General features: G+C 35.4%; 1 protein-coding gene across 2 annotated transcripts in view; it reads right to left on the reverse strand.

Moving 5' to 3' along the window:
- LOC138319251 (delta(14)-sterol reductase TM7SF2-like) overlaps window positions 1-12,878 on the reverse strand; it is a 47,579-nt gene that overhangs the window by 21,267 nt on the left and 13,434 nt on the right. The window contains exons 1-3 of one of the 2 annotated variants that reach the window (XM_069262275.1): window positions 11,871-11,918; window positions 9,140-9,182; window positions 1,788-2,016 (exon numbers count right to left, since the gene is read on the reverse strand). The exons of the other annotated variant lie outside the window; for it this stretch is intronic. Of the exons in view, the coding sequence (XP_069118376.1) occupies window positions 1,788-1,877 (90 nt within the window). The 5' untranslated portion in view covers window positions 1,878-2,016; window positions 9,140-9,182; window positions 11,871-11,918. Of the gene's footprint in view, window positions 1-1,787; window positions 2,017-9,139; window positions 9,183-11,870; window positions 11,919-12,878 lie in introns of those variants that run through there. 2 annotated transcript variants of the gene reach the window in all.

A 12,878-nucleotide genomic window follows, 5' to 3' on the forward strand; every position in this document is an offset into this window, starting at 1 on the left:
ATCTATTGCCGTTTAAGGCCCCGGGGGTCAGCCCTATCATTTGTACAATTTCAAATCCCAACCCTATAAGGATGCTAACATTGCATTATAAGTGCTTTTCCATTCTTAGTTGCAGAGAAGAAGTTGTTTACATGGAAATAGCTAAATTGACCCCTTTTGATCCCACCCTTCAGGCCCCCGGGGGTCAGCCCTATCATTTGCAAAATTTTGAATCCAAACCCTTTAAGGATGTAACCATTGCATTATGAGCGCAATCCCATGTTAAGTTGCAGAGAAAGAGTCATTTATATGGAAATTGACCACTTTTGACCCCGCCCCTCAGGCCCCCGGGGGTCAGCCCTATCATTTGCTCAATTTGGAATCCCCAGCCTACAAGGATGCTACCATTGCATTATGGGTGCTATACCATGCTTAGTTGCAGAGAAGAAGTCATATATATGGAAATAGCCAAATTGACCCCTTTTGACCCCGCCCCTCAGGCCCCCGGAGGGTCAGCCCCATCATTTGCACAATTTGATATCCCCACCCTATAAGGATGCTACCATTGCATAATGGGTGCTATACCATGCTTAGTTGCAGAGAAGTCATTTATATGGAAATAGCCAAATCGACCCCTTTTGACCCCGCCCCTCAGGCCCCCGGGGGGGGGGTGGGGGTCCAGCCCTATCATTTGCACAATTTTGAATCCCCACCCTATAAGGATGCTACCATTGCATTATGGGTGCTATAACATGCTTAGTTTCAGAGAAGAAGTCGTTTATATGGAAATAGCCAAATTGGCCCCTTTTGACCCCGCCCCTCAGGCCCCCGGGGGGTCAGCCCCATTATTTGTACAATTTTGAATCCCCACCCTATAAGGATGCTACCATTGCATTATGGGTGCTATCCCATGCTTGGTTTCAGAGAAGAAGTCGTTTATATGGAAATAGCCAAATTGACCCCTTTTGACCCCGCCCCTCAGGCCCCCCGGGGGTCAGCCCCATCATTTGTACAATTTTGAATCCCCACCCTATAACGATACTACAATTGCATTATGAGTGCTATCTCATGCTTAGTTTCAGAGAAGAAGTCGTTTATATGGAAATAGCCAAATTGACCCCTTTTGACCCCGCCCCTCAGGCCCCCGGGGGGTCAGCCCCATCATTTGCACAATTTTGAATCCCCACCCTATAAGGATGCTACCATTGCATTATGGGTGCTATACCATGCTTAGTTTCAGAGAAGAAGTCGTTTATATGGAAATAGCCAAATTGGCCCCTTTTGACCCCGCCCCTCAGGCCCCCGGGGGGGGTCAGCCCCATCATTTGTACAATTTTGAATCCCCACCCTATAAGGATGCTACCATTGCATTATGGGTGTTATCCCATGCTTGTTTTCAGAGAAGAAGTCGTTTATATGGAAATAGCCTTTTGACCCCGCCCCTCAGGCCCCTCGGGGGTCAGCCCCATCATTTGTACAATTTTTAATCCCTACCCTATAACAATACTACAATTGCATTATGAGTGCTATCTCATGCTTAGTTTCAGAGAAGAAGTCGTTTATATGGAAATAGCCAAATTGACCCCATTTGACCCCGCCCCTCAGGCCCCTGGGGGGTCAGCCCCATCATTTGTACAATTTTCAGTTAGTAGCCCATAAGGATGCTACCAGTCAAATTTTGTTGAAATCCGACCAGCGGTTATGGAGAAGAAGTCGATTGTTGACGGACGACGGACGCTGCGGTATCCCATAAGCTCACCTCGGTCCTTTGGACCAGGTGAGCTAATAAATTATTCAAAAACATTAACCTGGTTCTGAAGACGCGCAGATTTTCTAGTTGGAGTTGCAGCTCTTTCTGGGGTTCTGGCTTTCGTTCTTGCTGGTGAATTTGACTCCATCTTTTCTGGTTTAGGTGTAGAAGGCTTGCGCTTGCGAGTTGAGGAAGTACGCCCTCTAGATCGACTGCGACTCCGACTTCTGCTCCGACTCCTGGGACTTTGATTTAGATCGGGATGATCTCCCTGATGATTTTGTCTCCTGAAAAAGTTTTCTTCTCGTTATCCAAAACAAATTCATAATCTCATCAGTCAAGAAGATCATATTTTTTTCTTCTTCATTAAATTTTATTTATCACTTAGAGCTATGGCTGTGGATTGTCTAACATGTGGCGATCTGATCCGATCCACGATTCAGGGTTGACGATTCACAGATCGGACCACGAATCACCAGTTAGATACAAGCAAAAGATTCAATTGATAAATGTTTGATTGATAATAAAACCATTTTTAGCAGTTTTACATTCCTTATCATTAAGCAATATAGTTACAGGTGAAGTACAGCAGGATTCAGTCACTGTAACTGTATAAAAATCAAATCATTTGAATTTTGAAATGACGTCATCTCAAAAATACTACTGCACATAATTACGGCATGAATCAAATATCAAACCATCTGTGAACTGGTACACTGTATATAAATATTATCATGGTAAGGCATAAATAACCATATCAAAACATTTTCACTGCTACTTTCATTTTGGTCAAATACAGAAAAACATTGAGATTAAGAAAGTGTTTAAATCTGTACTGTAAGTGATTTATGATTTTGACTCATAGTTAGCCTATAACTACCTTTCGTTTTTTACATGGGGTTCACACCTACGAACATCTACAGTACTCAGTAGCCTAATATAATATATTCGTATTTTTACATATTTCCGACCCATAATGAAAACGAAATCGATTATAATCTCTTACATCTCTAGAATTCAATAATTATGCTTTATCATTATTATTTTATGAAGAATTCACAACATTGCATAGAAGCGTGGATACGAAAATAACATGTTGCTAGCTTTACTTCACGCAGCTCTTGTGTACTTCCGGTCTACTTCAAAGTGAAAACATCGATGATTTTCAGATTTTAGTGTACATTCCTTCACATTTTTGAGCTATGACAGCATTAAAGAAGGTATTATTTTTTGCTTTTGAAATTGACGCTGACGCCATATTTTGTTAAAACCATTCTCCAATATAAACAGTATATGTCATTTCAGTGCTTACTATAGAACAACCCTTACGTAATAACTCAACAGCGATCCAGATTTTCTTTATATATATGAACACATCTAGTTTTTACCTAATGTACTAGAAACATACATCCAGGAAAAATCATTGTAGTTCAATCGATCTTTTTGAAGTTGATGTTTTATTGAAAAAGCGACATGACAGGCATTTTAAACCTATTTTGCATTTCAGAGAATTAAGTTTCAGCAAAAAATCACTTGTCCAATGCAAGCAGTCAAGTTTGTATCATGATATACTGGTCCAACAGATATTTGTATTGGTACCGACAAGTCGGATAAACATAATTGTCGAGCCCTGTCATTTCCATATACAATTCAGTTTGCTTTTGTTATGTTTTCTCTCTAGAGGGTGTACCCATTATTGATAAAACAACACAGGATATTCCCCATGTTCAGGTTGTTTACCGCTTACATTCAAAGCACCAGTATTTAGAAAGCTGATATCACATTTTTATTTTTAAATTATAATTAAAATTATTTTGAACGAGACTTAACGGTCATCTGACTATTGGCACAAAACAACATAGTCACAGTATACAGTAGTGGCTAATAATTAAGGCGATAAAAGGAACTCCTTACTTAAGTTGCAAGTTTCTGAAATATTTGACGACTTTGACCTTACAGGGCTTTTTTTCAACATGATTTGGGGCCGAAAATCGGCCCCATTCCCCATGGCAAAACCACTAAATTTTTCCCAATTCAATCCTTAAATTTCCCAAAATCAAAATTTCTTGAAAACTATCCAAAAGTATTGCATGAACTTAGTTGGTTAAAACTTAAGTATTTGTGAAATGGCTTCAGAAAAGTACATAAACTACATTGGAAATAAAAAAAAAATCTTCTTTGTTATGCTTTATTTTGTATTTTATAATTTTCCCCAAATCCTGGTTTTGTCGCACATTTTCCCAAATTCAAAGCCACAGGCCCCATTCCCAAAGCAGTGAGAAAAAGCCCTGCCTTATTATTTTTTTTTAAAGTAGATAAAGGTCATTCACTTGAACAAACTTGGTAGCCCTTCATCCTAGTATGCTGTAGGCCTAATATCAGGTCTCTAGGCCTCTTATATAATTAGTTATTCACAAGAAGTCGTTTTAAACTTTAGTCTATTTGACCTCTGTGACCTTGAATAGCCATCAAGGTCATTCATTTGAATAATTTGTTTCCACAGATGTTCTACGGCAAAAAAAATGGCTATAACCCATTCAAGGATTAACGAAGAGTAAGATTTTAAAGCCAAATTTTAGCAAAGTTCCCCTTTTGGAGACCTTCCCCTTTCTCCCAAGGGATCAAACCTGGTTACATATGATTGTCTTCCCCAAATGATGTTTCACACCAATCATGGTCATAATCCACTTAAGGTAGGTCCATACTTTTGAAAACCGCGCCAATTCATATGACGCTAAACCGGAAGTTGCGGAGGTTGTTTTGAATTCCAGAACGGTTTCCGATACGCCACGACATCCCACTTGGATATTTTTTTAATAGGTGAAAATTGTCTACATATAATATTGAATGTTTAAAATCATTAAATAAATCAAATAAAAGCAGTGAAGTGAAAATTATATGCTATCATTGAGATTTTTGCGTTCCCTGTCGTAAATGGGAATGGATTTTCAAACACCAGAAGTGCCCTTCGTCGCTATAAATGATAAAGAGGGGACCCGGCCGGACCGAAATTCCGGAATTCTAAAAAAATCGCGTACGGATTTCCTTTAAACACAAAATTTGGAGAAAATCATAAAAACAAACAGACATAAACCAGATATACTATCACAAAAACATATGAACTGATGTGGAATGTTTTTTTGCGGCATGATTTTCAAAAAATAGTCAAATATGACCCATCTTAGCACTGGATGAAATGGGGGTAGGGTTGTGAGTTACAAATTTCAAGCTTACAAAACTGTGAAATTTTGATCGAGGACCCCATGTTTTTATTTGATATTTGAAAAATATATTATCTTGGGCATACCATATACAAATATTGTGAAATTGACATGGGTTTTCATTTCCTTTTTGGCATATTCATTGATTTTTTTACGGGCGAAAATATGGCAAAACATGATAGTTACGTATAGAAACGGTCCTGGAAAATAACAAAAATTAGTTAGCATTTGAAAAAATACAAAGAAGAGTTTTGTATATTGTTCTATCGTTAGAAATTTAGGACAAAAAATCAACAGGATCGAGACTACATTCACCCTAATATTACAGGAAACATAATTTTATGATTTTTTCTATTTTCGACCAGCAAATTTGCATGGATGGTATATTTCAAGCTCAAATATCTCAAAAAGTAGTTCGAGAACACCCCTTTATCTTTACAGATTTGAAATCTACATGAAAAATGCAAGAAAATAAGACCTGTTAGAAAAAAATGACATGGATAATTGATTTTCACAAAAGTATGGAGCTACCTTCAGGGTTAAAGAGAAGTAGGAATTTAAAGCAAAATTTATCAAAGTTCCCCATTCTGAATCACTGCCCTCTGTCCTTGGGAGTCAGGCCCAACTCATTATATAAATGTGATTGTCCTTTCCCAATGATGTTTCATGCCAAATATGGTTGTATTCAACTTAAGGGTAAGGAGGAGTAGGATTTTAAAGCAAATTTCAGCAAAGTTCCCTCCATTTGGAGCGCTGTCCCTTTGTCCTAAGGGGTTTAACCTGATTCATTGATATAAAATATGATTGACTTGATGTTTCACACCAATTATGGCTGTAATCCACTCAATGGTTAAGGAGAAGTAGGATTTTAAAGTTGAATTTCATCAAAATTCTTCATTCTGAGCCCCACCCCTCTGTCCCTAGGGGTCAGACCTAACTCATTTACAATATGCTTGTCCCCCCCCCCCCCAATGATGTTTCACACCAAATATGGTTGTAACCAACTCAAGGGTTGAGAAGTAGTAGGCTTTTGTATGAAATAGTCTTACGCACCAGCACACAACGTCTCAGTCTGTGATGCTAATTTTTGCGCTGCTAGTCATTTGGTCTAGTAAACCCCAAAATTTTACAGACTATTTAATCAGTAGTCCAAATTAAATATACAGCCATTTCGCTTCAGCACTTGGAATTCAGTCATGATCAGTTTACAATTTCTTTTCCCAAATTACAGCCTGGATGCTTTAGTGAACACAAATTCTCACAAAATAATGCATCCAGACTGAAATAATTGTACAAAGAATGCACTCAATGTGTTGAAAAATGCAATTGACCAATGCTCTTGTAATTGTAGTATTTAACTATTTTTAATCAAATGGGGAGCTACTAGTCCAGTCGAACTTGTTCATTATAATTGGTACTAGTCAAAAAGTAAATTTACTAGTCATGGGTATAGGACTAGTCTAGTGCTTAGTAAGTACATTTAACCCCAACCCTGGTGCTTACATTAAAGTCGCAGACTATCGTCGAATAAAGCATTATGACAATAGGTCATGCTGATGACCTAATAAAAACTCAATTTCCTCAAGGTATGTGTGTATCTTGTTATTCCTATATGAAATGAGCATAACTTGCCAATACTGTGGTTAGTATGCCTTTTGTACAACAAGCTTTGCATTAATAGTTGAAGAAGAGTATATCCTATTTCAAAAAAGGTCTGCTATAGCTCTTCATCGACAAATAACAAGGACACAGTTTAGACTCTAACGACATGTGGATATAAATGTTATGCTCTAGCTGCTATTTCAGTAGCAATTTATTGCATATATTAAAAGCCTCTTAAGCGGTATTGAATACACCATTATATATAGTAATGCACATGAACAATTGATTTCTTTGTATTTGATACTAGAGGTATCAATTATCCTTACCCTGATGTGGAGAAACATGTGCCCTATAGTCCTCACAAGTATACAGCTGGACCTGATTAGTGAACATGTGCTTGCATTGAAGCTTATCCCTAATGTTGGCCTACAAAAAACCTACGTACATGGATGGTCAAACTAGATTTCTTTTGTAGAAGAGTTTGTAACCACGAATCACGGCCAATAAGGGTTTTTGCTAGATAATTTTAGGAAAGAGACTAGAGTAACAATAGGGATAAGTTCTTTACATAATGAATATTAGGGATTTTTTTTGTAAATATCAATTCTTCTCTCTTCTACATTTAAGTTAATGACCTCACTTGCAAACTAAAATGTTGGTGGATAAAGGAGATTTTGATGTACTTCTTACTTTAAAAACTTTCCAAATCTTATCATATACTATTACATTAATACAAATTAACCAAAGCAACTAATCAAATCTACTAATACATAAAAAAGGAAATTATACCACATACACTGCATACAGAGTTATTTAGTACAACTTCATTGACTTTTGTATTTTAAGTGTTATTTCCTGTCAGCACGACATCAGTAATGACTGTTTCTCAGTGTAAGGCTGTCATACTACTCAGTTTCTGACAAGCAAGCTCTCAGTTTCTGACAATTTTGTGTTTCTGCAAGCTCTATGTAACATGAAGTCAACATTTGGAACGTTATATCCTGAGAAGTCCAACATTTGTGTTCTGATACATGGTACCTGGTAACTTAATTCACATTTAGACAGGATGCAGCTAACATCAAATCACAAAATTGTGGATAGCAATTAGCATATATTGAATATAGTTTAGTTATCATTAAAAAATCATAAATATTTTCCCCTGAAAACTTTCTAATTTCATGTTAAGACTGGAAAGAAAACTTCCCTTTGTTTTTGTCCACATTATAAAAGAATATAATCAGCTTGGGGTTAAGGTTGTAACTTGTCACTATAGATTATAGAGATAATAGAATGGTAGCCACTTGAGTGTTTGTGTGTCACTGTGAAAGCTTTAGGATTTAAAAGGTTACTACCAGTAAACCCCACTCTCCAAAGCCCCCAAAATGTTCGGTATTGACACCTGTAATGACTCCACCCACCCAGGGACTTACTCTAACAAAGGGACACAATAAAATGCCTGGTCAATGACACTTGGATCACTATAAGCTATAGCCATAAAACCCATTTCTTGATGACCGACAGGATCCCATACAGCATACTTTGCCACTGGCTATTGGTGTGTGTAGTTTTTATTAATCCATTTTTCTAGCATGAGTATAATAGGATGATTGTCAGTAAGATTTCCATTTTAGGCGATCATGAGCTTGCATTTTTGGTTTGTTAGTCCATCAAATTTGAATGAAATAAAGAAAGCTCTGGCCAGAATGTTAGGTTACTTCATAACTAAATACTGTCTCATGATCAGTGTCTGAAGTGAAATAGTCAAATATGATCTGCATCAGGTTTTTTTTATGGGTTTTTTTTAGTCACAAGATTCGCTGACCACAATTAAATTTATGCCAGAATATACGCTAAATGCATCTGAATGAGAAACCGTCATTCTCAAGAATGTGACAATTAATTAATTTTGACATATATCACTGAACACTCAGATGTGGGAAACTTACCTATTCAATATGTCAATATAGGGAAAGCAATTTTAACTGTTATGTAAGAAATATCACACAAATTAATCAATATGAATGTATTTTACACAATACATGAAGACTGGTTCACTTCTGGCTGTATATGACCCCACATTATTCAGTTTGAATGTAAATATTTTAATAATGAAGTTTGAAATGTGTTTATGACCCAGTTAACATGATGATTACATGTAAATGTAGTCATTAATCAGTGCTGCAGGACTGTGGTTGGTCAGCTTGAACTACACTTCCCTTTATAGACCTCCAAACAACCCCTAAATGAAACGGAAATTAACCTGTCAACCAAGGTCAACAGACTCAACACATAGTGTGACAAATTGCCATTAGCTATGGAGTTATTCTGTCCAGCATAGGTACGCAGTCCTGATACACCTGTATATGGGGAGGGACAACCTTACCAGAGTCCAGCTCGACAAGCTCCTTTACAGCGCAGAGACTAAAGGAGATACCTCCAATACAAACATCAGATAAAAGTATCACACCACTATACAAACTAGGCACAACATAATATCCTACCTAATTGATATGGTTATAAAATCCCATGACTCACTTATCACAGTAGTTTACAGGTAGAATGAAATAAAATCTATACAGTTACTTACCTTTACTGAGGCCATAATTCAACCTTTTCTGAAACCTGAAAACCTAAAACAGAATTTTATAATTAACAATAAAATGTAAACTCAAATATACTTATTTAAACCTGTATCTTTTAGTTAACTTAAAGAGATATAGTATATATGGAATTAAGACAAAAATATAGTAAGCAACACAAAGATTTTTCTTCTATAATATAGCAAATATGAATTCAATATTATCATATTGAACTCATGTAAATATAAAGATAACACTTTTTTATGTTGTGCAAAACTTTTACAGATAAAAAAAAAGAATAATGTAGATATTGATATTTTTCATCAACTTATCAAAGTGGCAAATATTTATAATGCATGTTTGATGATTCAGATAAAGACAACATTGGGCATCGGTTATAAAGGAGCTAACTAAAAGACATTGAACACAAAAAGAGAAGCGAGCATTCAACATCCCAGTTTTTGTTCCCTGATCATGATCTGATTGTGAAGTAATGTTGTTTGATCATAGTTTATTTAACTTTATAAGTTGCAAATAGAAATCTGATATATGTACTACTATTAAGTAATTCAATAATCTCCTTTTGAGTTATTCTTAATTAGATATAAACATTGTCTTCAAAATTTGGTAATTCATTGGATAAATATATCATCAGTTACTTAGGACAACAAAATATATAAATTGTGACATTACATAACTAGTATATTCTTCATCAGAGTTGCAGTTAGTAGGCAAATATAGGATGCATGTGCACTGTAATTTAAGACATGATCACAATTTATTCTCTTTATTCCAGAAAACCTTGAATAAATCTGAAATACCTTGGAACCATGGCTACTGTTAGACACCTGATATTTCAAGATAAAGAGGCACACTACAATGAAGGTCTACCTGTCAGCATAGATTTCTTACTGAATAGGTTTTTTTAATTGAGAGTCATTGTTCTCCGGGCCATATGACATAATGTATCACATTTTGACAACAGACATCCGATCAGCCATCTGGTATACAAGTAATTGGAAGCTTTATATGGTAAAATATTTTGAGAAAGATTTTTTCATAGTCCAACAGAAACATTTATGTAGAGTGTGTTTGTATGTTTTCCCTTTTTTTTTGTTACTAATAGTTACTGTTAACATTTGTCATTTAATATCAAAGAAATACTTTCACTGCTGAATGTATTTCAATGTAAATAGGGCAGAGCTCTAAAGTTGTGTTCAGATATAGAGTTCTCATGAAGACATCCATCTAAAAGCTATGTATATACATACTTAGATTGCTTACATCTATCTATTATTATAAACAACTGTACACCTCCTAGTTCTGCATACCACAATATCATACTACCGGCCTGTCGTACCACAAGCATAAACCCAGGCAATTATCTTCAAATACCATGTGTATCACTGTACACATACTGATAAAGAATATATCTAGATCAGAGGTGATAAGGGTCTTGTGTTTTGCTTATTGATTATTACTTGATCACCTGATATCATTATATGAAGTATCATCATCCATGCTTGTAAGGACATAATACCTTGAGTATATCGCATGAATGATTATGTCATAAATTATGATAGTGGCAAGCCGGACTAATATTTTTTTACTGACACAGCAGAAAATTGGGAAAAGATTCAATTTAAATAATATTTAGTTTATATATAGATATTGAAAATACAATGAAAATAACAACGGTTTTTCATATAGAACATGCTACAAAGAATTGTCTGTTTCATATTTTGCTTGTATAAGCAAATGATGAAATCTAATAATTTGATACAAGCTGTTACAACCTTGCAGTAACAATTTTTTTTTATATATATCTCATTATATCAGTTTAATGTAAACTGTTACATGTTTAGTTATTTGTTAATATTACATGTAACTGAATTTATAGAATATAGATTATTTTTACATTAAATCAAACTTATTGTTCTATAAATTGTCAGTCAGTAACTAATTAACGAATGATATATAAATCACCTCACTTTGCATTCTTTGAACATAATTTTGTTTAGTAGCGATAAAATCTTAATATTTTAAACTGGTTTACAACTTAATCAGATTCAAAAATTGATTGTGCAATCATAATAACATTCATTGAATAATTATATCATCAACCTGCATGAACCCTTTTGATTTGTTGAAAAACAATATTGCTGGTTCAACTTGTGTTTCAGTGTTTTTGGTTGGTTTTTTTTCAAATTACCGGATATTTTATGAATTGCTTGACAAAATAACTTCCAGGTTGTTGTCAGACATATTGTTAACTCATTCATTGATTACTTATCAAACAGTTAACATTGCTACTAAATGAATAATTGTTTCGAGTTCACAGAGAGGATTTCATCCGTGCTGATGTAAACAAAGCACGTGGAAGGTGAAACCAACATTGTACATTTTATCCGATCTACATAAATGTTATGCATAATCAAAGAGTTGACCATTTTCAAATGTTTAAGTAGAACGTGTCAGTTTATTTGGTGTCTGACTTCGTTACAAAAACGCATTGCAATTTGTTTATGATGACAAGGACAATTGCAGTTTTGTTTTCATTTTGATTGGTCGAACTCGTGTCACAGAAATTTACGTATATTGCTTAATCAACAAAGGTCTCTCAATTGAAATTATTAAATAAGTACACGTTATCACAAAATATGTTGTACTAATATTGTAAGCACAGATAAATGCAATGAAAAAAAATATTTGGAAGGTCTACATGACCCAAATACTCACAAATTCGAAATCAGCTTCCTGCAATGGACGCGAATAGACGACGCTTGGCGGGCTTCGTGCTGGTTGGTTCCCACCTCTCGACAGTTTTCATTGGCTAGAATTTTTCTGAGTATAGTCTGTTTCAACAAACTCGTACTGCCGCCGGTACCGTAAATCAAATAGTCCCGTTAGATAAATATACTGACTGTGAGACTGGACTTTATTCTGTCTACTCAATCTTATTGCAATCAATGTCTTTATTTATTAAATAAATGATAAACTTAATTGCGGTTCAGCAATATCTTAGACATATTGTAGGGTAGAATTCCTGTAACATTACTGTAAGCCTATATATGTGGGATCATTTGGTAGAAAACAGAAAATTAAAAAAATATAGCGTAATTACTCAAAACTACTATTACGCGTAACTATTGCGTTATTACGCGAAACTATTGCGTTATTAGACTACACGAAACTTTTATAAACAACTCACATTTGTTTTATGATGATTTTACCACCCCGATTTACATAATCCCCTTTATTCTATATTTTACCGGGCAGTATTATAAGTGCATATGAAGGATAGGGATATTCTACCCGAGGGTCACACAAAAGTAGTAAAACCCGAGGCTTGTCCGAGGGTTTAGCAACATTTTGTGGATCCCGAAGAGTAGAATATCCCTATCCTTCATATCCATTTAATGAACAAATTTATAATATAATGAGGTCTTCATGCAAGGGAAATCCTGTGTGACACAACACCACCGTGAGGTCACAGATTACATTCCAATGAAAAGAATGCGGGGATAAAACGTCGACATCATATCTGGACGTTTTTATCATATCACGTTTCACGAACAGGGTCCCATTATACAAAAAGGTTAACAATATTAAAAATTGTAATAAATATGGTATCAGAGGAAAAGTTTTTACATTTGAACAAAAACTAATTCAAGATTATTGGAATGGAAGCAGCGGGTCCTGTTCTTGACGTGTAGAATTCTCCATCGTAAGTGACGTCAAAAGGCG

This window comes from Argopecten irradians, chromosome 3, assembly GCF_041381155.1.
Source record: "Argopecten irradians isolate NY chromosome 3, Ai_NY, whole genome shotgun sequence".
NCBI lineage: Eukaryota > Metazoa > Mollusca > Bivalvia > Pectinida > Pectinidae > Argopecten > Argopecten irradians.